Source organism: Zalophus californianus, chromosome 17, assembly GCF_009762305.2.
Source record: "Zalophus californianus isolate mZalCal1 chromosome 17, mZalCal1.pri.v2, whole genome shotgun sequence".
Taxonomy (NCBI): Eukaryota; Metazoa; Chordata; class Mammalia; order Carnivora; family Otariidae; genus Zalophus; species Zalophus californianus.
In genome coordinates this window covers 18,120,680-18,148,558 of record NC_045611.1, presented here as the reverse complement: position 1 = coordinate 18,148,558, position 27,879 = coordinate 18,120,680, and the positions used below count along the sequence as shown (strand labels likewise).

Sequence of the window (27,879 nt, the reverse complement as noted above, 5' to 3'; positions counted from 1 at the left end):
TGGAAGGAGGTTACAATGCTCTTATTACCTCCGGCATTTACTGCCCCCCCTGCAATTTGGGTTTATTGTAAAGTAGTGAGATAATTCTGATCTAGAGATGTCTTAATGGTAACAATTTTTTTTAATCTACTTGATTTGCAGTCTCAGAATACACTTATATTCAATAACAAATTAAAACAAAACAAAATTAGTTTAAAACAAAACACCGTTACTCCGATGTTAGCCCAAGACTAACTTCACCTTCATTGATCCTCAAGTTAACCATCTGCAACTCTACTGTGATGCAGGCCAAATTTAACACTGCTGAGGGCCTCAATTATTTTAATTGCAGTTAAAAAAAGTGATTTGCTAATGAAATTTAAATCGACCCTCTGCGGAGGCACTTCCAAAAACTTCTGTTGAAAACGCACTACGTCCCCAACTTTGCACTACAGGGCGTCCTTCTGCCCTAACCAGAAATTTGACAGTTTCTTCCTACCTCCCCGGTAGGAAGGTCCCTTCCCGTGCCTACGGTGGGGGTACTTTGAGGGTTACTTAGACTCACCCAAGGGAGAGAGTAAGTTCCCGCCCCGAAGGCGTTGATTGGCAGGCCACGCTCGGAGCCGCGATTAAACGCGTAGCCACTCTCTCCGGAGGTCCTCCCAGCTACTTGGCTCAAGGGCGGCCTGGGTTTGTTTTGGCATAAAGTGCGCGCTGTGATGACGTCACCACGCTGACGCCTGAGGATGGCGGCGGCGGCGGCGGCGGCGGTGGCGGTGGCGGCGGTGGCGGCGGCGGCGACCCTGTCCGCGGTCCGGAGAGGGTCGGCACAGCCGCCGAGACGCCGAAGACCCCGCCGTCCGCGTGAGGTGAGGCGGCCCGGCCCAGGGCGACGGCCCGACGGGCGGGAGGGGCTGACGCCCTGCGACCACGGTCGCTTCCTGGCGCCCTGGGCCTATTCCTGCCCAGTCTGGAGCCCTCGGCCGGAGCCGGGTGTGCCGGGGCCTACGGGACTGGGGAGCAGGCCCGGAGATGGCTGCTAGGGATCCCTGGTGTTCGAGGCTGGATGGGCCTCAAAACCTGCTGTGCTGGGTAGCCAATCTCTGGGGCCGCGTGGGCCTGGTGGACATGGTCAGCTTCCCTGCCTGCTGTTCACCAGCCGGCGTCGGTCAGGGTGAACTAAGCAGGTTATCCTGACTGCCTTCTCGTGTCCGGCACCTGCTTCACACCCCTCCTTTGCGACTGAACGCTATAGCAGTTGTCGGGGCAGCTGGTCGCTTTCGTGTTCGGGCTGGGAAAAAAAGCAGGCTTGAGCGTAGCTGCGTTGCTTGCTCCGCAAGCCATCATCCTTCAGCTTATAGGAGGAAGCCCAGCTCCCCACGCTCACTCCCCCGCCACGAAGCTGCTGAAGTGATAATTCCCACCTGAAAATTTGAATAAGTCCTTCACTGCCTGAAACTGGATCCCTGGTGCCTACAGGATGAAGTCCAAGCTTCATAGCAAGGCGTTCAGCGCTCTTCATAATCTGGTAGAGGCCTAATCCGGAAGTCAACACCTGGGCACTTCTGCCCTCTGTTAGGGCACGTGAGCTCGCTGTGCTCGGTGTTTTAATACCCTTGTACTTTAGATACGCATTTTGTAATACTCTTCTTTAGCCCCACCCTCAATCACCAGAATGGAAAATTTACATCTGTGCTTTAAAATCCACCTTAGATTTCATTTCCTTTTCCAAGGGAAAAGCCTACCTTGCTTCACATGTAACCATTGGCTCCTCTGTACTTTTATTCATATGACTACTGTTGAGTATATCATGTTGTGTCACTCGATGGTGGGTCTGGGTCTCCTGTCTGCATCTGAGTGTCTGGCTCTGTGCCTGGCTAAAGTAGGAGCTGAATGGACTGGGATAGGTTGCTGGTTTAAGACTAGGAACAGATTCACTGTATTATTGAGTCCCTATCAGGGGCCAGGATCTGACATGAGGACAGCAAATGGGTATCTCCTGTTTGCACATGCACATATATTCATGTGGTAGGTGGTGCAGCCTTGTCAACTTTGGTGGTCTCAAATCTCTTGGGGTAGTTTTTCAAGATACAAATTCAAGAATCTCACTCTCTGATATTTGGATTCAGCAGATCTGGAATCTAGTAGGAATCTGTTTTGAAAAAAACACCTCAGGTGACTTTACTCTGCTCCCTGGTTGAACATCTTTGTCATGGCACTAGGAATCTGTTGTGTCTTCTTTGTCCAGTGGGAAGGGCTAACTGTGCCATGTAGTCTCATTGCCCATACTTGGGAAGGCACTGTGATTTGCAGGTTAGTAGTATGGGCTTTGGAGTCAGAAAGACTTGGATTCAGTTCTTGTTTGTGAGGTCTTGAGGTCCTTTGAGCCCGATTTTGCTCCTTCCAAAATAGCAATAATCATGCCTACTGTGTGTGGTTGCACAGAGGAGTGAGAGTGCACACAAGATGCTTAACACAGTTGGAACTCGGGAAATGGAAGCCACTGTTAGTACTAATGACTGTTTTTCCCAGAGTGTGTCCATTGTCAAAAGGAGATCTCAGGAAGCCTGTTTGCTCTCCAGACTGAGCCTCATGTAGGAAGCTGCCTTATATGACTTGCTTGAGGTAATTTCTGCATATCAAGGAAAGCTCTGACAAAACTGTGCTTCTCCTCAGGGCAGTTGCACTTGGTCATTCCTCTAGAAGAGATTTGGAATGCTGATTCCCTAGAGGGTGGGTTTGCTGCATAAGCACTTTGTCCCCTTCTAGTTGCAGTTCCTTTGCTTGTTAAGTTGTATAAATGAGCTAAAGTGCAGCTCTCAGGAAACCTGTTTGCCTCTGACCCTGAGCTAGAGTTGCACCTCACCTGGAATGGAATACCCCTGCAGATCCTACTGTCCATGGAATCTGAACTAGATACTGGGGATCTTTGTCAGTCACAGTTCATAGTTAAATGAGTGAGACTTTGGTTTGGCCTTCTGTCTTACCTTATAAGTGTTAGGGTGTGTTATGGGCAATTTTATCCTCTTCAGAGCTTCCCGACTGTGTGATATGAATGAGCTATAGGTGTGCCAAAGTACTGAAGCCTTAAGCTTCCAGATAGCCCAGAACAGCTGTCCCCCTCAACCCCAGGGTGCAGAGAGAAAAATCTGAGAAGTACAGCCCTGGAGGAACGGAAGCAATTCTGCTTTTTGAGAACTAGAGAGAGAATTATTTATTTGAACTCCTTTTCCTTCCAAGAATCTTACTCAGTGATTATTAAGTGGATTTGTGTTGGCTAGGTCATCACTGAGCTAATTCTTGGGACAGCCTTCTGTTGCCGTGGTGTCTGATATGATGCTAAAGTAGAAAAATGTAGTGTTTTCATTTTGTGGGAGAAAATTATCTCAGAGGGTCCCCTTCCAGACTGCCAGTCTTGAAGTGGCCTCACAGGGCATCGTAAGAGAGACTCTTGGTGTGGAACCATATGTGTATAAGTTCCTTGAGAGCAGAGATTATGGCAGCCTTCTTTTTGTCTGTCACAGCCCCTGGCTGAGTTCCTGGCCCAGAGCAGGAGCTCAGTAAATATTTGTGGGTTGAACCTTGGGATTTTGGAAGGAGAACCCCAGATACATTGCCAGAGTCTGTATTTCTGAAGATGGGCTGGCCAGTGGGTGGGATGTCTTAGATGGAGCTGGGGTCATGATAAAATGAGGCCACAGCAAACTTTTGAACTTTTCTGCTTCTCTCAGCCCTAAGGCCAGATTCTCTGCCCACCAATTATTACCATGTAAAGCTTGGTACCTAGCTGGGGTCCTTGAGAAGTCGTGTCCTGAGTTACTGTATTCCAAGAAGTCATAACAATTTTTATTACAAAATAATATTAAAAGCTAAAACATTATAGGAGTGAATGATGCACAGTGTCTTCAGACACAAACACTAATAATTTGGTATGTATTTTGGCACTTTAAAAAATTCGTATGATAGTCTCTATGTTTCTGCAATATATATTTTTGTTAACTTTAAAAATTAATATGTGGTGATGATTTAAAAAAATAGCAGCACAGGAATATGTATAGTGAAAAGTGAAAGTCTTCCTTCCTTCCTTCCTTCCTTCCTTCCTTCCTTCCTTCCTTCCTTCCTTCCTTTCTTCTACCTTTCCCATCACATTTACACACCCTAGAGGCAGTCACTGTCAACAGTTTGTCTTTTCCCTTTCCAGGATATTTTTCCCACATATATGTCTGTATCTTTTTTTAAACCTCTCATTGGACATATGCTTCAGATACTATTTTAAACTACTTATTACATCATGGATATGGGTTCTGGCACGAAGCCATTCAATAAAATTGACCGGTATCTTTCTTTCTTTGACAGTATATATGGATTTACCTCATTCATTTCAACAGCTTCAGAGTGTTCCATTATATGAATGGATCTTAATTTATGTAATTATTCCCTTACTGATGGATATTTGGGTAATTCCATTTTTTTTCATTATTATAAAGAACATTGCCATGAACTTGCTTGTGCAAATATATCTTTGCATATTTGTGGAAATGGTTTTATAGAATTGTTTCTGAAAATGGAATTGCTAGATGCAGTGTCCGTTTCCTTGCTTCAGAAAGCAGACTCACATAGCTCCCCCTAAGGTTGCTGAGATCCTTGTTCGGGAGTTTTCATCTAAAGAGACAAACTCTTTTTTTTTTTTTTTAAGATTTACTTATTTATTTGACAGAGAGAGACACAGCGAGAGAGGGAACACAAGCAGGAGGAGTGGGAGAGGGAGAAGCAGGCTTCCCACGGAGCAGGGAGCCTGATGTGGGGCTTGATCCCAGGACCCTGAGATCATGACCTGAGCCGAAGGCAGACGCTTAACCGACTGAACCACCCAGGCGCCCCTAAAGAGACAAACTCTTTTGCCTGGTGTTTCTGCTTGCCTCATGATGGTTAGAAGTGTTATTTAGCAGTTACTTATTTCTGGGATTACTGGAGATTACTGCCTACTTCATTTTGATAGTCTTTCAAAACGGGAGCATGTTATAGAGATCTTTGTAGGTGAAAGGTTGCGAAGCTTTTCTGTGGAGAACAGTCTTAGGGGACGTTACTGGAGAGGGCGGGGTGCCTATGGGCCTCTGCCTGGGACACAGCCACAGACTTGATTTATGTGGCCAGAAAATTGTTTCAGAACCCATCCTAAGCCCCTGCCCTCTTTCTTCCATGTGGTCAAGTCTGGAAGCTTGTGGACTAACTTGCCTTGGAGTTCAAATAACAATCTGTACGACAAACAGACCTGAGAGCTCTAGCTTCCTTTGTTACCGAGGACATTTACACAGGCACCGAAAGAGCACGGTTCTGGTTTAGTTACCAGTCTGGGCTCTTCTTGCCACTTGAACATTTTGAGGTTCTGAGACTGTTGCCTTGCAGCAAATAGAAATCCAAGAGCCAGAACACCTTTCATTCATTGTTAACAAACATGAATGCCCACTCTGAACTTGGCACTTTGCTGGGTGCCAGAGAGTCCTAGAAACCTGAGAAGTGGCCTCTTTCTTTAAGGGGCTGAGAACTCTCGTGTTCTAAGGCAATCTAGAGTACAGCAGTGAGCAGCGTGACCCCGACTGCACTTGGAATGGAGGTTTCATAATACAGTCCCTTCAGAAAAGGCCCTCAGTAAAGGTTTGTTGATTCATCAGCTGAGTGTTAGGAGGAAGGATAGAGGCCTTGATCCGATGAGGCAGAGCTCTGCTGAGCCCCAGGCATTTCTGGAGTCTTCCTTGTGATGGAAGGAGCTCTGAATGGAGGACTGGGAGATTTGGGTCCATGCTTGGCCGTCACTGTCTAAGGTGGCTGTAGACAAGTTTCTACTTTTCTTCGCCTGTCATTCTGCAGTGAGGACAGCAGTGCTGATGCTCATGCCCACTACCATGCTCTGTCTAACATGCCTGCACTCCTCGAGGAGTGCTTGGGATCAGGCTGGGAGTTGAGGGTGTGGAGCCCAACTCCAGAGAGTTCTTCAGTTCTTTCTTTTTTTTTAAAGATTTTATTTGTTTATTTGACACAGAGAGAGGGAGATAGAGAGAGCACAAGCGGGGGAGTGGCAGGCAGGCAGAGGGAGAGGGAGAAGCAGGCTCTCTGCTGAGCAAGAAGCCCGATGTGGGACTCGATCCCAGAACCCTGGGATCATGACCTGAGCCGAAGGCAGCCGCTTAACCGACTGAGCCACCCAGGCGCCCCTCTTCTGTTCTTTCTGCAAGATGTGTTAGGATGGGTGTCGTGAAAGGGAATGGTGCCTTGTGATAGCTGGCATAGTGTGACCTCCTGAGTCTTTTCTCACACCCTGGTCACTGTGCTAGGGGCATACAGAGGAGAGTGGGGTGGGGGGCAGGAAAATGTTCTTGTTCCCAGAAGTTTTGTCAGACTCCTTCCCTGTTCCCGTGTCTGCCTTTTCACCTGACCTCTGAGCAACAGGGATTTAACAGATGTGATTGACGTGTGGAGCAGCTGTGGGGCTGGAGCAACCGGGGGGCTGTCAGCTGCTGCCCCTTCCCAGAGCTAGCAGCCTCTCTCCTCCACTCTTCCTCTGAAGTTGGGAAGATGGAGTACCAGCATCAGCTTATCCCGGAAGAGTTTCTAATTGGAACAAATGTGGGAGAAACTGTGTCCCAGGGAGGAGGTAGGAAGGTCAGAGAGAGATGATCCTTGGCTCTCTTACTGCTGATTTGAGATCCCTGTGCAGGCTTTGTTTGTTTAAAGTGAGAAGTCAGACCTTTTCTTTTGTAAACCTTAGTTTTTCTCATCAGGACCAAGCTGGATGTGCACATTTAAACAAAAAGACCCAGTGCACATGCCTAGAAACAATTATTTATTTTTTGGATCCTAGGTGATGCCGCCTCACCAGGGAGAAGACATCTGAGTGGCTGTGCTGGGTCACCTGTGCCGTTTGTCTTCTCTCTGGATGGTGGTAGACGTTGCTCACCAGTGGGCTTGGGGATCAGGAGCCTGTGTTCTGCCTCAGGCATCCTGGCCCAGGAACTGTCATTTTCCTGAGCTGCAGCCCTATACAGGATTGAGAGTCTTGTTTTTCCCCAAAAGAAGAGATGAGTCTGCAGAATCCAGTTCACAGTTCTTTTTTTAAATAAGGTTAATTTTTTTTATTTTAATATGTTTTTAAATGTTTTATTTATTTATTCATGAGAGTCAGAGAGAGAGAGAGAGAGAGAGAGAGGCAGAGGCAGAGGGAGAAGCAGGCTCCCTGCCTAGCAGGGAGCCGGATGTGGGACTCCATCCCAGGACCCTGGGATCATGACCTGAGCCGAAGGCAGATGCTTAACCATCTGAGCCACCCAGGTGCCCCTCTAGTTCACAGTTCTAATCTGTAGCCTCTGTGGAAAGGAACCTTGTTTCTAAATGCCTTTGTTTAAACACAATTTCCTAAGCTACTGTGTGGGATCAGCTGGGCATTTGGGTGAGAACTGCAGCAAATATGGAAGAGCCTTGTGTTGGTGGAGGAATCATTCCTCCTCATGTGAGGAAAGATACCTTATTCTGTTGAGAGTCATACTGACATACTCATTAAAATCTGAGCCCTTAATCTGTGGTCTCCGGATTCCTCCTTTTTATCTATTCAAGGTCTCGGGTATGTTTCAGTGATGAGCTTGTTCCTTGAAAGAGTTAGCCACGTTGGTCAGTATCACTACCTTAGAATCAGGCCCTCGACTCGCTGGAATCTGGTGGACTCTATGGGTTCTCTGTGACCTCCCAAGTTGCCACCGCAAAACCTGCCTGGGTCTCCCTCTGCTGCCTTTGATGGGATCATTTGCTGGCTTCTCCAGTGGCTGGGGTGTGGGTTTTAGATGTTGCCCCCTTGGCCCCAAGCACCACCCTTGGTCAGCCATGGAATCTCTGTTACTGACTCTTTTCAAATGTCAGATTCGACTTTAATGTCATCTGGATGTTGCACGTGTGCTGTAACACACCCAAAACTGATCTCTTTCCACTTTGCTTCCCGAATCTGTCCCTCCTGCTACACGGCTGACCCTTCTGCCCAGGAGCCCAAGCAAGGGACTAGAGTGCCGCCCTCTCTCCTTCCTTTCATTCTTTATGTCTTGCTTTCAGTCCTTGTCTGTTTTCCTGCTGACATCTCTCCATTCCACCCTGCTGTCTGGGCCACCACCCTGCTCACCGGCCCTTTTAACCTACTTTGACCTTCCTCCAGTTCTGCCTCACACTTCTTTCTAAGTACAGATTGATTGCCTCTTTGTCAACCCTTTGGTAGCTCCAGTCACCTCCCTGGAAGGTCCTCATTCCTCACCCTAACTTGTGCTGTTCTCTACAACCCGGTTCCTGCTACTTCCAGAACTTCAACCCACCCTGCCCCCAGTCCTGTCTTCATACCACCAGACTGCCTGGGATGTTCCCAGGCCTAGGGTATCACCGTGGGCCTCTGAATATTTGAGTGTGTTTTGCTCTCTGCCTGAAACACCATTCCCACCTTTCCTCACCTGACTCATTCTTACTTTAAATTCAGTGTGGGGGTCACCTCCAGGAAGCTTTCCCTAACCCCTGTGTCATTTTACATGTATCTGTTGTTTCTCAAGCCTAACACCATGCTATATTGAAATGATCTGTTTTTTTGCTTTTTTTCTTAATTTACACTGTGACTTTGGTGACCGTGTTTTATTTATGTGTCTGTGTGTGTGTTAAAGTATAATTTACATTGGACCATGTCTTATTCATTCCCCTATCCCTAGCACCTAGTAGATATTTTGTGAGATAAACTAAAATATATATGGATCTCTGCCCCCAGTTCCTGGCACAGGGTTCCTGAAACCCTTGTAATGTCCTAAGTGCTAAGAACACCAGGAGCATCTCTTGTTCTGATATTTGGCCTTTGACCCCAGTTCCTGATACAGACTCCTGAAACCCTTGTAATTTCTTGGGTGATAGGAGTGTCTTTTGTTCTAATAAGGTGACTTCTAGATGGGAACTGGTCACCAGAAAGACTCAAGCCGTGATTAGAAGCTTGGAATTTTCAGCCCTGACTCCTATTCTGTTGAGGAGGGATCAGGGTCGAAAATGGAGTTAATGATCGATCATGCCTGTGTGATGAAGTCTCCATAAAATCCCAACAGTAGGGTGTTCGGGGAGCATCTGGGTTGGTGAACACATGAAAGTGCTGGGAGAGTGGGGCACCCAGAGAGGGCATGGGAGCTCCACGCCCCTTCCCATATGCCTGGCCCTCCCTGTGCGTCTCTTCCATCTGGATGTTCACCTATATCTTTTAATAAACTGGTAAATATAAGTGTTTTCCTGAGTTCTGGGAGTCTCTCTGGCAAATTAATTGAACTCAAGGAGGGGGCTTTTGGGACCCCGATCTGTGGCCAGTTGGTCAGAAGCACAGATGATAACCCAGGCTTGTGACCTGTGCTGAAGTGTGCATGAGCGAGGGAGCAGTCTTAGGGGACTGAGCCCTTAACCTGTGGTATCTGACGAGATCCTTGGGTAGACAGTGTCAGAACTGAGTTAAATTGTAGGACATTGGCTGGCATTATAGAATTGCTTGATGTGAGGACTCACCACACATGTGACCAGAGGTGTCAGAAGTGAAGTGTTCTAGGGGCACCTGGCTGGCTTCAGTCTGTGGAGCGTGTGACTCTTGATCTTGGGGTTGTGAGTTTGAGCCCTCCGTTGGGTATAGAGATTACTTTAAAAAAATAAAATCTTAAAAAAAAAATGAAATGTTCTCTGTGAAGGTAAAGGAGAGACATAGAGTGAAGAAATACACAGTATGGAAGAACTTTATCTCCTTAGGAAGGAAAACTGTTTTTTTCCCTTTACAATGTTTAATAAATGTTTGATCTGAATTGATAATTTTACCCCTAATTCTGTATGTCATAATCAATAGAAAATTCTCAGCTCTCTCCTTTCACCAGTGGGCCTCTCAGAAAGACTTAGAGAAGGACAGCCAGGGTAGAAGTGACTTCTGGAAAGCAGTACTTCGGCACTTCACCTTATGAAGGCCGCAGCAGCTATAGGGTTTTAATGGTTGGAACATCTCTGGGAAGCAAATGGAGAAGCTCTTGGATCCTTATCCCAAGGAAGCAGAGTACCTGATGCACAGGCTGAGTCACATCAAGATGAAACTGTTAGTGTCCTTTCGGAGCTCAAGGTCCCCTTTGTCTCTTGAACGACTCCCAGGCTAGTTTGGTGGCTATCTGGTAGCAGTGTGCTAAGGTTTGTAGTCCTAAGTTTACTGGGGTTGATTGCAGCCTGATCTGGGATTGTGTGGCATTTAGGCCATCCGTGTGGTGAACTGGGAAGTAGAAGGCCCTGGAACAGGGTGTTAAACTGCCAGATGAGGGGTGCCTGGGTGGCTCAGTCATTAAGCATCTGCCTTCGGCTCAGGTTATGATCCCAGGGTCCTGGGATCGAGCTTCACATTGGGCTCCCTGCTTGGCAGGAGGCCCGCTTCTCCCTCTCCCCTACCCCTGCTTGGGTTCCTGCTTTAGCTGTCTCTCTCTGTCAAATAAATAAATAAAATAAAATAAAAATAAACTGCCAGATGAAGATGGTGCATTAGCAAAGTAACGGGAACTGTCCAGGAAAGAGTGAGGTCAGGGCAGAGAGCAGGGCGGGGATGGTAGTGTTGGCAGCAGGCGTGGGAGGCCTGGAGGGCCAGGAAAGATATCCATGAGGGGCACCTTGGAGAAGAGGCTTTCTGGTGGGTGATAGTGTTGGTGAGCAGGCCTCCAACATTCTACACCCCCGTGTCAGAAGAGATGAGTCAGAGTAATAAGAGGAATGATTTTAACATTTAAAAAAACACTGAACTTCTACTAGGATAAGGGACCCAGGCAGAGTAGGGAGGAAGGTGGGGGCAGTGACAGCTGAGCCTGGTGCATGTTCCTGCCCCTCACTTGGGGTTGGAAAGCAGCATGAGAAGCAGATCCAGGGAGATGTAAGTCAAGACCATGGAGCTCAGGGATGCCTGGGTGATGTCTGCCTTTGGCTCAGGTCATGATCCCAGGGTCCTGGGATCGAGCCCCGCATCAGGCTCCCTGCTCGGCGGGAAGCCTGCTTCTCCCTCTCCCACTCCCGCTGCTTGTGTACTTGCTCTCTCTCTCTCTCTCTCTCTGACAAATAAATGAATAAAGTCTTACAAAAACAAAAAAAGACCAGGGAGCTCAGACCCAGCCTTTCATCTGGACCCTTCATCGAGCACTCAGGGGCCGACGCCATCCTCCCCTCTATGGAACCATCTTAGAGTCAGGTCTTCAGGCTACATTTATTGTGAGGCAAGGTGCGGGGGGCGGGGTGTTGAGGAGGCTGGCTGGTATCCTTTCAGAGGTGTCCGTGGCCGTGCTGACTTGCCCTTTCTTCTGTGTGCGTAGGTGTAGACGGGGCACTGCCTGCAGAGCAGGTCCTGCCAGCCTCGCTAGAGAGGATGCCCCCGTGTCCGTGATGGGCTGTGGGACAAGCAAGGTCCTTCCGGAGCCGCCAAAGGACGTCCAGCTGGATCTCGTCAAGAAGGTGGAGCCCTTCAGCGGCACTAAGAAGGATGTATACAAGCACTTCATCACAGAGGTGGACAGTGTTGGTGCTCTCAAAGCCGCGTTCCCAGCAGCCAGTCAGGGTGCAAACCCCTGCCCTGGTGCCCCCCTTAGTAGCCACCCAGAACCTCCCTCAGAACAGCCACGCAGGGCCAGGGTGGCTAAGTACAGGGCTAAGTTTGACCCACGTGTGACGGCCAAGTACGACATCAAAGCCCTCATTGGCCGAGGCAGCTTCAGCCGAGTGGTCCGTGTGGAGCACCGGGCAACCCGACAGCCCTATGCCATCAAGATGATTGAGACCAAGTACCGGGAAGGGCGGGAGGTATGTGAGTCAGAGCTGCGTGTGCTGCGCCGGGTGCGTCACGCCAACATCATCCAGCTGGTGGAGGTGTTTGAGACACAGGAGCGTGTGTACATGGTGATGGAGCTGGCCACCGGTGGAGAGCTCTTTGACCGCATCATCGCCAAGGGTTCTTTCACTGAACGTGATGCCACGCGGGTGCTGCAGATGGTGCTGGACGGTGTCCGATATCTGCACGCACTGGGCATCACACACCGAGACCTCAAGCCTGAGAATCTGCTCTACTACCACCCCGGCACTGACTCCAAGATCATCATCACTGACTTTGGCCTAGCCAGTGCCCGCAAGAAGGGTGACGACTGCCTGATGAAGACCACTTGTGGCACACCCGAGTACATTGCACCTGAGGTCCTGGTCCGCAAGCCCTACACCAATTCAGTTGACATGTGGGCACTCGGTGTCATTGCCTACATCCTGCTCAGTGGCACCATGCCCTTTGAGGACGACAACCGCACCAGGCTGTACCGGCAAATCCTCAGGGGCAAGTACAGTTACTCGGGGGAGGTGAGTGTGCCCTGCCCCAGGGATGGTGAGAGGCCCCCGGCAGCACTTGATCGGGGGGATGTGCTCTGAGGGCCATGTTCATGGGGTCAGGCAGGTAATGTAAAAAATGATGAAGTGAGACTAATAGGGTCTCTTAGTTTGGGTTTCCCCAAAAGTGTGCCGAGACTTGGGAGCAGATGTAATTGGGATAGGAGTCCAGTAAGCACAGGTGAAGGGTAGGAAAGTGAGGCAGAAAGGGAGGAAGCCAATAAAGGGCCTATGAAGGAGTGAACTGCCACTCTGGGCCACTGGAACTCCCACTGGGGACCCTGTGAATAATCACGTGGCACATGCCTCAGAACTGTACCACTGAGGGACAAGAAGGTGGGTGGATTTTAATCCACTGACTCCTGTAAGAGTTGAGAATTTCTTTGGGGGGAGGGGCGTTAAATCCCTGGCACTTCCAGGCTGTCCTGATGTCAGCCGGTGCTGGAGAAAGTCTTCAGGCAAAGAAGCAGGGCGATGTGGGCACTGGCACCCGGGGAGCTGTCCGCATGCATGGGGCCCCCGCAGCTGCAGGTGAGCTCAGAGGTGGGCTGGAGCACATGGGCCAGGGTGGCCGCAGTAGCAGTTCCACGGGGACTGGGACAAGCTAGAGTGACCGTGTCCCGTCAGAAGGATCCGCTGCTGCTCATCTCTGCCCAGTTTTGCCACACAGCCCGGAGGATTCTCTGCACTCACACATTCCACTTCTTTTAAGAGAAGCCAGAAAATTTGATCTTAAGATGTTGGAATTCCATTTGTGCCAACAAATACTTACCTGCAGGCCAGATCCAACCAGCAGGCCACCAGTTTGTGTCTTTGGATCCACTGATTGTCCTGAAACCTGAAAAAATCTGTTAGGTTTCAGCACTGCCGGGAGCTGAAGGAAGATGCACAAAGAGAAAGACCTGGTTGGTCCTCAGGCAGGATGCTGAATGGGCGGGGAGATGAGGCTGACCGTAGGTAACGGCAGGTGCTGTGAGCATAATGGTGGGCTTGGGAGGCTGGTGAATAACAGAATGTGTGACGGCTTAACTGGGAGGTGAAGTAAGCTTTGCGGGACAGCAGGATTCTGCTGGGGCAGCGAGGGCCCCTCCCCAAGTGCCCCCTGCAGAGTGTGCCCCACAGTGTTCCCCTCAGGCTTGGACCTGCCTGAACAACCTACATGGCGGGGAGGAACCAGTCCCCTTCTGAAACCCAGCTTTCCTTCCAGGGATTTTGGACTGGGCCTTCTCTGGCTCCAGCCAGCTGGCCCAGAGCAGCATTTCCTGCAGGAGTCATCCCCAAAGCCTCTTGCCTCTTTGTCTTCAGTGCTCAGTGCTTGAGGCCCTGTGCTCCGTCAAACTCCTTATTAGCTTCCAGACGTGGTTGTGGGGTCAGTCAAGGACTTCCTGTGAGGACGGGGGCTGGCATTCCTTAGGGGGATCTCCAGGTCACGTGTTAGAGTGGTATTAGGAAGGAAGGGAAGCCTTCATCGTTAGGCCAGCTCTGTGCTGGCCACAGGCCAAGGAGAAACTGGGACTTTGTCTAGCTCTCCCCTAAAGTTTCTCTTGTCTTCTGCGCTCCAAATGGATTCAACAAAACAAATGCTGACTGGCTGGGAAGCCCAGGCTATGATGGCGTAGTCACAGAGGGCACCCCCCTCACACTCTGGGCCAGCTTTCGTCACAGGTCAGAAGACCCAGCCTCCACCTCCCAGAGGCAGTGTTGTGCCAAGGCCCCGCCTGACCTGCTGTGTGCTGGGAGCTCTGTGTGGTGCCAGGCTGTTGGGGCCTGGCTGGCAGAGGGAGTAGTGAGCTCAGTTACAGTAGAGAGGGAGGTTTCCCAAGAGATGCTAACAGAGGAAAGACTCTTTCTGAAAGTCCGTGGGTTTGCCCAAGAGTTCCTGATTCTGGCAATTGTGGATCAGTTTATCTAATTGGAGCTTGCGGTCTTGCTAACCGGCTATTGATTATCTGTGGCTTGGAGAATGACAAACGAATAAGGTGAGGAATAGGCTCGGGCTTCCTGCTCCTACCGTAGCCACTAGACTGGATCCTGAGACTCTGCTTCCTGCTCTGCTGGAAACACAGTCTGAGGCTCCCAGTGTTATGGGGGCCACTGCCCAGCCTTGCCCCCCTCCCCATTTATCTGAAGCTGAAAGCATGAGTTCCCAGTTCCAGAGTCAAATTGCTGGCCAGGCCTGTTGGCATCTGTCCTTTACCAAGAGCGTGGCTGACTCCAACAACAGGTTCTATCACCATCTGCAGAGAGCTATGGTTTGGGTGGGATTTGTCTGGGGTATTTCTTGGGTGAGGAGGCCTCATCATTAGATCATGCTCTCTGAGGTGGTGACCAAGCATCTGTCTTTCTGTTCCACCGACCATTGCTTACCCATAAATGCACCTGGGGAAGATGCAGAGACACGAAGCCTTGTTCTCCATCCCCCGTGAAGCTTGAGATTGCCTGTGGAGAGAGGACTAGGAGTAGGAAATGGCCATAGAACAAACCCTTATTGGCAGCACCTGCCAGTGCAGGCCTCACCTGTAGCCCCTGGGTCTGGGCAGTCTGGAACATGAGCTGTGGGGCTCAGGTCAGGTGGCTGGGCTGGTCTCCCTTCTTAGGGCTGGGCCCTGCCCCCGCCCTCAATCCAGCCATCTGTCCCATCTGTCTTCTACTGGGTGATGGTCATTTGCCCTTCTGAAGGCCATCCAAGTGAGAACGCCCTGCCAGAAAACCTGTCTGAGAGCGTGTCATATTAAAGGGGGACATTTTGATCTGACTTCTTCTGCAAATGAAGGACCACGCACTTTGAGCTCAGGAAGGTTTGGAGGTGTGCATTCCTCACCTAACAGTAAGTCCCATAGCAGTTAGTGCCTTTCTAGGGGCACTTTTCCTGCCCCCCTGATGCGCTTATAGTGGTGCCTTATGTATACCAGGCCCCATCCAATGGGCTTGTTTCCTGAGGCCTATGTCTGTTTAGTTCCCTGTCAGGCTCAGTGGTTTCTGTGGACTTGAATAGAGGGCTTTCTACAGGAGGTGGGCCTTGAGAAGGAGGAAGCTCAGAGAAAGGGACATTGCTGACTGTCCTCAGAAGATGGGCAGTAATGGAGCCCAGGTTGATGAGGCTGGGCCAGGCCTGGTGTTTGCTGTTGGTGTTTGTTGTTCGCTCTGTAGTGCCAGAAGCTCTTTGGGGATTGGAAACGTAAGGTGTAAGGTGAAGCTAAGGTGGAGCGAGCCCTCTGGGGTCTTGATAGTGAAGGGGGAACGCAGCAGAACCTGTTGTGGAAGACTCACAGGACGAAGACTGACGGGGGAAGGGGGTCGCTGTTGGAGTTGGGGGTGGAGGAACCTGGCATCCTGGGGGTGTTTGAGGCAGAGCAGAGATTCCTGAGAGTGGGCTGCACATGTTGTTTAGGGAGAGGTATGGGGACAGAGTCGTGCTACAGCTCTGCAGAAGTATCAGCTTCTAAGCGCAAAGTGAGAGAGGACTCACGGGAAGAGACTGCCCTCTGGTCCAGAGGGTGTGTAGGCTCCTGCCTTGACATCCCTAGGTGGGGCCCAGTGGTGGAGGGAAGTACTCCTAGTACTCCAGCCCCACAATCCTGACTCTAGATGCTCCAGCCCATAGCCCGGCCCTGCTCCCTGCCCCATTTCCTGTACACCATAGGCCTGAGATGTTCGCTCCATTCACTCCCCATACTAAGCTATTGCTTAGGCTTTTCACTCTTCTCCCAGTGTCAGCCTTAGAAATTTGGCCAGCTCTGAAAGGTTCAATTCAAAAATGGCTTCCATTAGGAATAGTGGTGATGTGTAGTACCAGACACAGGGCTAAGGGTTCTATATCCAACATGTTTAATCTCCACAACAGTGCCGCCAGGTGGGTGTAACGCCCCCATTTTACAGATGAGGAAACTGAGGCTCGTGAGGTTAAGTAACCTGTCCATGGTTTCACAGCTAGAGTGTGACAGGCCTTGGGGTTTGAATCTAGGCCATCTTGGTGTCAGAATTCTTGCCTCTCCATCCCCACAGTCTGTGTTCCCTGACATACATGCCTTAGCATGTTGCTGGAGTCTTTGCTTCAGCACTTTCTTGGGCTGCTGTCTGTGGACATCTCTCCTCTCAGGCCTGTAAGGTCCTTGAGGACAGCTTGTGTATCAATGCATATGTTCCCAGTACTTTCTCCTGGCTTCTCCTGAGGGAAGCACCCGTGGTTGTTGGTGATGCCCTGGGAAAGGACGCGGAAGTGACTGGCTGGCAGGGAGACGGGCATGGCCCTGCTGGCTGGGAGTGTTCTCTTTTGGGGGCTGGGCTCCAGGAAGAAGTGGCGAGCCTGCTGGAGAGGTGGTTAGTGGTCTGCTGGCCAGACCTGCTTAGGAGCAGCTTTGGAATCTTGGAAGAGGAGGGAGTGCTGGGAAGGAAAAGGCTGTGACAGACGATTCTGAGAAGAGAAATCTTCATTTTCCCTGGTGACCAGAGGTGCCGGAGTGGAGAGGGCCAAGCCAGGGTCGTGTTGGAAGTGATGGGGAGACGCTTGTGGGTCAGATGTGAGGAAGGCCTGTGTGAGTGGGAGAGCAGTCTGAAGACACCTTGAGTGAGGGAGCTTCTTGTCATGAGAGATTCCAGGAGGGCTGGACCAGCTTTTTCTGAAGGAGTGACACCAAAGGTGAGTCATCATCTGTAAGACCTGTACTAGAGGCCTGTCATAGTTCCACTGACTTGGAGATTCTGTGATTAACTGCCCATGAAATGTGACGTTGTCGGCCCAATGTCACTGCTTTTGTCAAGAGTTCTATTCCCAGAAGCAGGACGGATGAAGAGGCTCTTGTGGGATTGGTGGCAGAGCGGTGCCATCAGCAGCTTTGCTGCCTGCCACCGCCTTTAGCAGCCTTTAATCATTGCCCTCTCCTGGGGCAGTCTCTGAGCTGTGGGCAGGCGTGGGCCACTGCGCTGGGAACGGGTGGGCTTGGACACAGGTTCTCACGGTGTCTTGCTCAGGACAGTGAGTGTTGCCAGGTAAGGGACAGAATATTGGTGGGAGAGGAAGGCCACCTGCAGGGCCAGTCTGCCACCACCTGGGGGATCGTGTTGGTGGGAGGTGGCTTTCCAGGGGTGGGCCTCTGGGCTGCAGCCTAACCACCCATCGACTTGGCACCAAGGGACGAGTGCTCAGGGGCTGGGAATTGGACCATCTTGTAGTTCTGATAGCCCTGCCTTAGGATGAGTGCCCAGAGCCAGAGTTGACGTTCCCTTCCCCAATTAAAGTGACCCTCACACTTGTCATTCTGCCCTGGGATGTTGAAGGTAAAAGAAGGTGCAGAGGATGTACTGTGTCCTGTTGCTTTCTAGGTGAAGGGGGTCAGCACCTGTGAGGGGGTGGCCAGCAGCCTGGTTCATGTGCCCTGGTAGGGAGCAGCCAGCTGAGTCTGGATCGGACCTTGACTCAGAGCCTTGGGGAGGACTTCCCCAGGGATGTGGGAGAGCTGGAGACTGGACATGGCGTGCAGGCTGCGCTGGAATGCAGGGGAGGCAGGCGGCATGTTTCCGGGCTCGTGCTTGGATTCTGCCGGGTGCCTTGAACTGCCTCATGTTCCCACCTCCAGTGTGGATGGGGGCTGTGACGGACCATCGGCTCATCCCTCTTCTCTTGCTGCCTTCTGCTCCCAGAGTAAGTGGATGGATTCCCGTGTCTGTCTCAAAAGCTGATTGATTCTAAATTGATTCAGAATTCTTTCTTGTGAGGTATCCCTAAGCCCTTCCTCCTTGTGTCTCTGCCGGTGGCTGTTGGGCGTCAGGTGCTGGGTGATAGCGTTGGCTTGGTGCCAGGATCCCACGACGACAAGCAGATGCCCCCATACTTGTTCAGGAGGGATCCCTCTGGAAGGGCCGTCCCTACTTCACCAAAGCTCCTAGTACCCAGTAGGTATTCAACAGAGAAGTCTCCGTCCTTCACTGTAGGAGCAGACGATGGCAGGCCAGATCCCTTACTGGTCCCTGGGAGGTGGCATGATTTGGTCCACTGGGCATGGGCGGTGAACCCTCACTGGTCACTGAAGGAGGGCAGGGGTGGCTTCCTCCTGGTGGGGGCCGGAGGCCCTGTGCCACCTCTGCTCTGCCACTCAGCTCCCTGGAGCCCTGTCTTCTAGGCTTCCCTCTGCCACTGCTGCCCTGGTTACCCAGTCCCCAGAGTGCAGTACTCTCCTGTGGTGGCAGGAACAGATGCCCATGTCCCCACGTGGCCGTACTCAGCCGTTCCTACCAAAAAGCCTTGCCCTGACCACCTCCAGCTTCTCATTAACCCAGGGTCAGAGCCTCTTTCATCACTGCTGTCTCCCACCCCCAGCCCCGCTGAGGCCTCTCCAGCAAAGGGCTGGATCATGGGGTTGTGTTCACAGCAGTGCCTGGTGTGCTCACCGTCCCCTCCCTCTCCTGCTCTTCTCATTGTCTGTCTCCCCCTGGGTAGCTCTGCCCACTCACACGCCCTGTCACTTCTAGGCTCTCGAGTTCCTGTGGGAGCTGCCATGGCTGTTATCTCTCCCACGGTCTGACCTCCTTAAATCTGCTGACGGCCTCCCACCCTCCTCTCCTCCTGCCCCCACCGAGGTGGAAACGTACTTGCAGGTGGGTGGGATGGTTAAGGGGGACCTGATCTGACCAGTCCCCACCGGCCCTGCCTCTCCAGACTCTCCTTCCTCAGGCAGTTCTCCCACTGCACACGGTCCCCCTTCTTGAGCATGCCTGCCTGGCCTGTCTGTCTCCCGGTGCAGGTGTGGTGCCCACACCTGAGCTTTGCTCCAGTGTGGCCTGGCTGGCTTGTTGCAGAAGTCTGCTTCATCTCTTCGCTCATCCTGCTATCCCATGTTGACCCAGTAGCTGCCCTGCACCCAGTCCTGTGTAGCCAGGGCTCAGGGACACAGGCGTCCGTGGGGATGATGTGCTAATAATAGCCACCAGGGCTCCAGACTGTCTCAGAAGTTAGAATGGGAGAAAGTTTTTGGGTTTTGGGTTTTTTTTTTTTTTTTTTTAAGAGCTAGCTTGGCCTCAGCGGAATCTGTGAGTAGAGATAAAAGAGACCACTCCGCAGCAGGCTCTGAAATCCAGAACCACCCAGGGCTGCTCCAAGACATCGTTGCCAACATCCCCCTGATTCCAAAGCGAGCACACAGCATCCTTCCTGACTCTTGAGTTGTGACCTGTCTCCCTCCTGTCCCTGTCCTTCACTTTGTGGACTCTGGGCAGGGACAGGTGGGGGCGCAGGAGTTCATTTTATTACTCATCTCAAGTTTCAGAACACAGCTTTACTAACCTTTAAGTTGTCACGCCTTTTCTTGTTTTATTTTTATCTTCCTTCTCTGCCTCTTTTAAAAACTCTATTATCTTCCTTCTTTTTCTCCCCTCAGGCTCTCTCCCCTTAGGTCCTCTTTCCTGCTGCTCAGCCCCTACCCATCCCCTGCCAGGGTGATGGATTCTGTCTGGTCTGAAAGCCCAGACACCAGGATGGTGAGTGTCTTTTTTTTTTTTTTTTTAAGATTTTGTTTATTTATTTGAGAGAGAGAGAATGAGAGATAGAGAGCACGAGAGGGAAGAGGGTCACAGAGGGAGGAGCAGACTCCCCGCTGAGCAGGGAGCCCAATGTGGGACTCGATCCCGAGACTCCAGGATCATGACCTGAGCCGGAGGTAGTTGCTTAACCAACTGAGCCACCCAGGTGCCCAGGTTGGTGAGTGTCTTGACCAGAGGAGAGGGTTGCTGGCTCCACTACCACATGGTGTCCAGCTCTGCTGAATTTTTTAAAACCCTTTGCCTCGTGGGCCACATCAGAGTGTGCTGTTCTTACCATACTGACAGTTCGGCTCTCCTAAGTAAACCCCAAGCTCCATTTCCCAGAAGCATGCTCTTTGCTCTGCTCTCATTCAGGCCCACGTTAAGTATAGGAAGGAGGCCCTTGAGGGTGGGAATGCTGGGTCTGAAAATACATCTTGAGACAAAGCTGAGGGAAGACTGAGTCATGGAAGCAAAGCCCAGTCTACTTTCCTCCCTTCCTTCCCCTAGCAGCTCTTTGGTAGGGCTAACTTCTCTGCCAGAGAACCTTCCCCAGAGTCTTCATGGGCTAGAAAAGAACCCATAGAGGTCAAGAGGTCCAGGCCACTTAAATGTTAGATGCTATGCTTTTGTTCCTTGTGTGCAGCCAAGTGAGGAAGAAAGCTAGGGAAACCATCTTCTTAGAATCAAGGACTTTAGCAACTGGAAGATGCTTAGAATCCATTGTATTTGGCTCCTTCATATTAAAAGTGAGGAGGCAGGCGCCTGGGTGGCTCAGTTGGTTAAGCGACTGCTTTCGGCTCAGGTCATGATCCTGGAGTCCCGGGATCGAGTCCCACATCGGGCTCCCCGCTCAGCGGGGAGTCTGCTTCTCCCTCTGACCCTGCCCTCTCTCATGCTCTATCTCATTCTCTCAAATAAATAAGTAAAAAAATCTTAAAAAAAAAATAAAAGTGAGGAGGCTTGGGACACCTGGGAGGCTCAGTCGGTTAAGCGGCTGCCTTCGGCCCGGGTCATGATCCCAGGGTCCTGGGATCAAGTCCCACATCAGGCTCCTTGCTCAGCTGGGAGCCTGCTTCTCCCTCTCTCTCCCTCTGCTTATGCTCTCTCTGTCAAATAAATAAAATCTTTAAAAAAAAGTAAAATAAAAGTGAGGAGGCTTGTCTTCTCTAAGGTTTCACAGAGAAGATAGACCTAGAATGCAAGTCTCTGGGCTTGCAGCCTGATGCTTTAGTTTGTCACCTAGATGTCATCCAGAAGAAAAACCGGGCCTTTCTCTCTCCTCACTTGAGAGTGGCCAGGCCTGCCTGCCAGAGGGAGTCTAGGGCAAGTCCTGTGAGCTGGGTTTGCTACTGGAAAGAAGCAGCTTCCTCCTCTCTCAGCAGCCTAGGCCAGAGATCTGGCTCCATCCTTTGTTCCCTTTGCCCCTGGGCTCAAGGCAAGACTTCTGGTAGAGACTCGGGCAGTATTCTTTCCAGGCCCTTGTAACATTAGAGCTAGAGCAAGTAAAGGGGGCCGGGAAGTAGGGAAATGCATCCTCTGAGCCAGAGTGGAAAGCCCTTTCTGATTTGGTGCCTCACTTTGAAGGGAGGGTTGGATTCTGCTGCTGAGGAGTGCCTGGGAATGAGGAGGGTGAAGTTGGTAAGGAAGTGCTCTGGGAGAGTTCCCTACCCCCTTTCGGCTTCTTCTCTGCTGTTATAACATCCAGAGTAGGTACCCTAGGGGCGCCTGGCTGGCTCAGTCAGTAGAACACAAAACTCTTGATCTCAGTGTCATGAGTTCAAGCCCCATGTTGGGCCCCACACTGGGCCTAGAGCTTAGTTAAAAAAAAAAAGTACCCTAACTACAAAGGATAATAAGTATTCTGGGGGCTACAGCCTAGGGAAAATGAGAGCCAGCTTGATGGTCAGGAAGAGGGTGGAAGTGATGTCCCTCCTCCCACAGCCTCTCCTTGTCCCCTCAGGATGGGGCCCAGTCCTTCATCCACACAGCTCGGAAGAGGCTCATGGAAAGGAGGGTGTAGGCTCTCACCCTGGGCATTGAAGTTGCCCTGTGATCCCACAGCAGAGGGAAACCTGAGTCTGGAGGCAAGGCAGACAGACATTTAACATTCCCTTCCATGCCCTGTGCTCCGTGTCAGCCTGGAAACAGGTAGAAGCCTCTGGGAGACTGGTCAGGTGGTACCTGGAGCCTGTCCCTTCTGTCAGCCACCTGAGTCTCACATGTATCACTGACTTGGCTCCAAGTTTACTGAGGTGAGAGTTCTGTTCTTTACCCAGAGCCAGAAGCTAGAGCTATGGAAACTGAAAGGCATGACTCTTTATCATTATTCTTTTTCTCATGCCCAGAATGCTACCCAGCCAGTCAGTCATAGGCTGACAGACATACTCATGGGGCTCCAGAGGCTCAAGCATGTTGGGTTGGTCTGTGGGTGTTGAATACTTTCTAAGGAGGTACCAAATTGGACTTGGCCAGAAGCATGGCCCTGGGTGAGTGTGGAAAGCCTTGTATTTCCGTGCTGAGTGCTGTTGGAGGACTTGGCAGGGCTCCCATGGGACCACCGTTCTGATGAGCATTCTGAGCCCCTGTCTTGCTGTCAGTGGGCTGGGTTGAGGACCACTTTCCTGTGTTTGGCTTGCCTGCCTTCCTGCTGCTAGTTCCTCAGTGTGTGGGGGTTAGGCTTGGTGCCATTGGCACGGCCTGATTCTCAGGTCAGGATGGCTCAAGTCACATTGGCTTGGGGATACCACCTGGCCCAGCTGTCCACAGCTCTTCAAAGATGAGGAGAGCGCAGGGCTGGCCCTCAGACAAATGAGTTCGTCAGCATTCTACACACAGCTGCATGTACACAGTAATTGGAGAGGCAGACGTCTTGGGGAGCAGGAGGCACAGATCATTCTGACTCACTTTGTCACTAAGAGGCTGGCCGCTCAGTGAGCAGCAGGGGTCGATGCCTGGTGTGAGCCTGTGCCACTCTGGAGATGGAAGTGCTTAAGCTCCCAGGATAGGTCTGGTGAGAGGCCCACCGAAGACCGCACTGGACTAGTCTGGAGCTGCAGGGGGCCTTCGTTTGACTGGGTGTGGATGTGAAGTCGGGGTGCCTCTGATCCATCCATGTTTAGGTTCCTGGCTTGTGAGTCCAGCTTCTCCATTGTTTATTCTGTCATCTGCAGAGGAGTTGCCCCTCTTCTGTCTTGGCTGGAGCAAGCGGCAGGGGCAGAACCCATGTGCCAGCTCTGTTTGGCTCGCCTGGGCTGCCCGTTCTGTCTTTGGGCTGGCCCACCAAGAGGCCGGACTGAGCTGCACTGTGTTTCCCAGTGATTTCGCTTTTTCTTGGAGACCCAGAAGAGCTCGTGGGGCAGCGCAGGTATTCCCATGACCCAGCCTGCTCAGCTTTTAGGTTTTGCTCTGTCCATCTGCCCCATTATGCCCGCCTCTTTCCATCTCTTTTAAGTGAGTGACAGGGGCTACAGTGAGTGTCTGTTGTTTAGATGGGCTGGCCTCTCGTGTTCAGGTGGCAGCAGCAAGCCATGAGGCTTTCTTGAACTCTGAGCCAAAACCCGCTGTGGCAACTGTCTAGTCCAGTCATGCTGTATGTCAGCCTCAGTACCGGAGCCCCGGGCTGTGCAGGCCTGCAGGGAAACTTGGACCAGGCTGTGTATGGAGCCGTCTGCCCCTCTGTGCCCCCTCACTGCTCTCAGCAAGGTATTCATGGCTTCCCTGGCTACGTGTCCCGAGGCCCTGACTGCCCTCCTCCTGAGGACCATTATCTCCCCAGGAGTCACTGGGGGCAGGCCCATTGGTGACGAGGACCCTGTCAGGTGGCTGTTTGGGAGGGTGGTCTGACATTTTCTACCAGGTCAGTTTAGTGGAAGTTGATATTTGCCTTCCAAAAAGCAGGTTAGGGTAGCATCCGCAAGTAGCCCCACCCCTTCTTCAGGACTCCAGAAGAGTGTTCTCCTTGGTGCTCCTTCCACCCCCTGTATATAAGTGGGGAAGGGCATTGGGGAAGAATTGGAGGTCAGGGAAGCTGAACTGGTTGGGGGGGCATCTGGGTGGCTTAGTCAGTTGAGCGTCTGCCTTCAGCTCAGGTCATGATCCCAGGGTCCTGGGATCAAGCCCCACATCGGGCTCTCTGCTCAGGGGAGAGCCTGCCTCTTTCTCTGCCGCTGCTGCTCCCCCTGCTTGTGCTCGGTCTCTCTCTCTCTCTCTGTCAAATAAATGAATAAAATCTTAAAAAAAAAAAAAAGCTGAACTGGGGGTAGCGGTAGTCAGTGTGAAATGTATCTGCTGAAGGGGTGTGCAGCTGCCCCAAATGCGGGCTCTGAGATACTCCTGAGTCCCCCTGGAGTGTGAGTTCAGGGGTCCCCCAAGGCGAAGGGCATCTTTAGGTGGAACAGGCAGATCTCATTTGGCAGGAAGGAGGGTGATGGTGCCTGTGACATCCCAGCCAAACCTTCTGCAGCAGGCTCAACAAAGGTCCTAGCTGCCCACCCTTTGGGAATATCCGAGCACATGCCACAGTGCCCCCAGAAGACAGGGACTCAGAACGGCACTGTGTCTGCCCTCCTCCAGCAGAGGGGCTCGAGGGCCTCTGTATGCCTGGCACCAGGCACGGGGGCTCATTCAGCTTAGCATGGTCTAATGGGAACGAACAATCAACTTGCAATCACTGGAATAATTGGTTAGCTCTGGGGGCTAAGAGAAAGCCTGAGTAAGTGTCCTTTACCCTGAGAACCTAAGGGCTCAACCAGGTGAATGTCTGTACAAGCTGTCCAGACTGAGGCCCTGGGACAGACAGCTACTTGGCATGTGGCTGAGATGAGGCAGCCATGGGGTCGTGTAGCAGAGCAGGCTTGGTGCAGTGTCTCCCTGAAGACAGAAGGTACCAAAATGAGGCTGGTGCAGACCACTGCCAGCCTCCCCCCCGCCACCAAACCACCCCGTGTGGTTCCAAGAGGTCATGAGGACTGGAAGGAAGGTCACCTGGTCCCGCCTGTACCCCAAGAGCCCCCCTGCCCTCTCAGCAGATAGAGAAATCTAGTTGCCTTGAATTATTTCCTTTTCTCCCCATGGCCAAGAGGCGGAGGCTGATGAGGGGAATGCAGTCGTCATCCATCTCCACTTTGTCGGTCGGACGGAGGATGGGTCCTCTCTTTAAAGACTAGGAAGTTCCCTGCTAAGTGGCCTGGTATGGCCATCCTGGGTCGGGACCTTAAGTCTGGCTCAGGATATGGTGGAAAGTTTGGGTCATTCTCTTTATACCCCTCTGAGTTATAGTGATCCTGCGGTAGCTGGGGGGTCTTGATAAGGGCCACCTTCCGGAGCCAGGCTTTGAGTCCAGGGCACTTAGCAGTTTGCTGCTTGGGGAGGGGAGCAGGTCCTTCTCCTATTTGCCGTGTGGACTCCTTACTCAGAACAGCCGCTCCTTGGTGGCGTGGGCCAGTGTTGGGTGGGAGGGGGAGGCCCAGAATGCTGCACTCGGGAGGAGCCGGGCAGGGCCTTTCTCCAGGGGGAGAGTGTGGGAATGCTGGACGGTTCTCAATGCCGTGCTGGTGGCTTCGTCAGGATGGGGAGAGCAGGGTTGAGTGCTCTCGCTCTAATGCTTGTCCTTGGCCTCTAGCCCTGGCCCAGTGTGTCCAATCTGGCCAAGGACTTCATTGACCGCCTGCTGACAGTGGACCCCGGCGCCCGCATGACTGCGCTGCAGGCCCTGAGGCACCCATGGGTGGTGAGCATGGCAGCCTCTTCATCCATGAAGAATCTGCACCGCTCCATCTCCCAGAACCTCCTCAAACGTGCTTCCTCACGCTGCCAGAGCACCAAATCAGCCCAGTCCACGCGTTCCAGCCGCTCTACACGCTCCAACAAGTCGCGCCGAGTGCGGGAGCGGGAACTGCGGGAGCTCAACCTGCGCTACCAGCAGCAGTACAATGGCTGAGCCGCGGGGCTGCGGTGCGGACGGGCCGAGGTCCCAGCTTGGCCGCGCGTTGCTGGGCCCCTGGGGCCCCATGCCCTCTCTGGAGAGGAGCCTGTATGGCCAGTGGCAGGTGAATGGCCCCTGCCTCTTCCCTGTCCCTTCAGCAGCCCCCATCCTCATCCTGGGCCTGAGCCTGGTGTGAGAGTGGAGGGAGCCTAGGGGTCTGTGAGCGCTCTGAACTGGGAGCCTGGCCTGGCACCAGTGCTCTTTTTGGTGGGCAACTGCTCTGCTAGAAGTTGGGGAAGGGGTAGGACATGGCCTTCAGGCTCCCTTACCCCTTGGCTCTTCCCCAAGACCAAAGAGGCATGTAGTGCCAGGCAGAGGGTGTCCTGTGGTCCCAGGACTCTTTGGGACAGTTACTTCTGAAACCCTCTTCACTGAACCTTCTCTGGCCCCCCATATTCCACTGTATCCTGATCTGTGCCCCAGTGAGAGGCCCAGGGAGGCACAAAGCTTGTGCCTTAGCTGGACTCTCAGCCCCTGGCTAAATCCAGACAGTCTCCCACCTCCCACCCAAGATCTGCCTTCCTTCGTGGTGCCTCCAGGGACCCCTCCTGGCCCCAGGACTGGCTAGAACCTCTGATGGTAGGGCCATGGCATGGTCCTTGGCCCTTCTGGACTATGTGGCCATGTTGGTAGCAGGCTTGCTCCAGGCTCCAACCTCTCTCTGCCAATGAGAGACCTCCTGCCCACCAGCCCACTGCTTTCAGTGCCTTCTTTGCAGAGCCCGCTATACACTCCCCCCGCCGCCCCCCCGCCACTTGGATGCCCATTCTATTCCCTGGGTGCCTCCTTCCCAACTGTGGGGGATTAAAGGGAGCCCCACTGCTGCTACCTGGGGAGTGGGGGCACCGGGGCCAAGGCAGGGGCCAGGGGCTTCCCAGGGAGCGCCCCATCAAGATTCTAGTGTCAGCTCTGGTTCCACCCTTGGTACTGCCCATTGCCTCCTCCCTTCAGGCTCTGCTGTACCCTCGTCGAAGCTGCATGAAGGCGCCATCTAGTGTCTGACATGAGTATGGGCAGCCTAGGACTGACCACTGCGCTCATCCTTCATCCTCTAGAGAAAGTGGGAAGGAGCTGCTGTAGTGAGGAAAGGTCCCCAGGCTGCTCAGCCCTCCCCTTCTGCTGAGCTGCTGCGCAGCTCCAGTTGGAACTTAGCCGTACTGTGTGACCTGCCTCTGAACCCTGAGTGCCTGGGGCCCTGGTCTTCTCACAGCTGGCCTTGCCTGGTCCAGCCTGGCCCTGCTTCCTTTCACAGCATTACCCTTCCAGCTTGGGCTCTGCTGCATCTCAGGCTGGAGGGGGCCCCTGCAGGAGGTGGGTGGGATTGGGTGGCTGCTTTCTCAGAGGCCTGAGCCAGACCATCCCGATGTCAGTCATGGTGCCTCCCCTGCACTCCCCACCCCAAACCAGGCTGGAACCCAAGTCCCCTTCCTCCACAGCTGCTTTCAGTGGGTAGGAAGGAGCTGGGGCCCGGCTTTAGCCTTAGCTAGACTGCAGGGCCTCTGCCAGCAGGGAGGGATTGGCCCTCACTGTTGCTCCCAGTGGGTAGCCTTGGGTCAGGCCCTCCTCTTTCTGCATGTGCCACCTCCAGTGAGAAACAAAGCCAAAGAGACCACTCTGGGCCAAGCCAGTTGTGCCTTATACATCTCCTCCCATCCCCAGTGCTCCTGGCACAAGGCAGCAGAGAGCCCAAGTCCTGTGGCCTCAGAATTCCCCCCATTTCCCCAAGTGCCTCGGGGGCCTGAAGCCCTGGGGATTTATTTCCTCTCTTGTCCAAGGTAGGCCTGGTCCTAAGGGTAAGACAGAGGGCATTTGGAGATTGGGCCTTTGATAGGCCCACCTGGGCCTTTATGCCATGGACCGTGGCTGGAGAATGTGCAGTTATTTATTTTGTGTACTCCGGTTGTAAATGTATCCTCTGTATTCAATAAAGAGGCTGCCCTCCCCAGGGAAGACTGCCCATCCATTCTGAGAGCCCA

General features: G+C 52.4%; 1 protein-coding gene across 2 annotated transcripts; it reads left to right on the top strand.

Moving 5' to 3' along the window:
• Window positions 1–676: 676 nt before the first annotated feature.
• Window positions 677–27,874, top strand: PSKH1 (protein serine kinase H1). Of its 2 annotated transcripts, none has more exons than XM_027619222.2 (3): window positions 677–848; window positions 11,349–12,375; window positions 25,541–27,874. In XM_027619222.2, the coding sequence occupies exons 2-3, from the start codon at window positions 11,419–11,421 to the stop codon at window positions 25,856–25,858; spliced, it is 1,275 nt and encodes a 424-aa protein (XP_027475023.1). In that variant the 5' UTR covers window positions 677–848; window positions 11,349–11,418; the 3' UTR covers window positions 25,859–27,874. The 2 variants fall into 2 exon arrangements, with proteins under 2 accessions (XP_027475023.1, XP_027475024.1); XM_027619223.1 differs by lacking the exon at window positions 677–848 and adding an exon at window positions 872–1,507.
• Window positions 27,875–27,879: the final 5 nt, after the last annotated feature.

Excerpts from the sequence above, each read along its gene's own strand:
- PSKH1 (XM_027619222.2), top strand. The coding sequence starts at position 11,419 with ATGGGCTGTGGGACAAGCAAGGTCCTTCCGGAGCCGCCAAAGGACGTC. Across the intron at positions 12,376-25,540 it reads AGTACAGTTACTCGGGGGAG|CCCTGGCCCAGTGTGTCCAA; the intron begins GTGAGTGTGCCC and ends CTTGGCCTCTAG.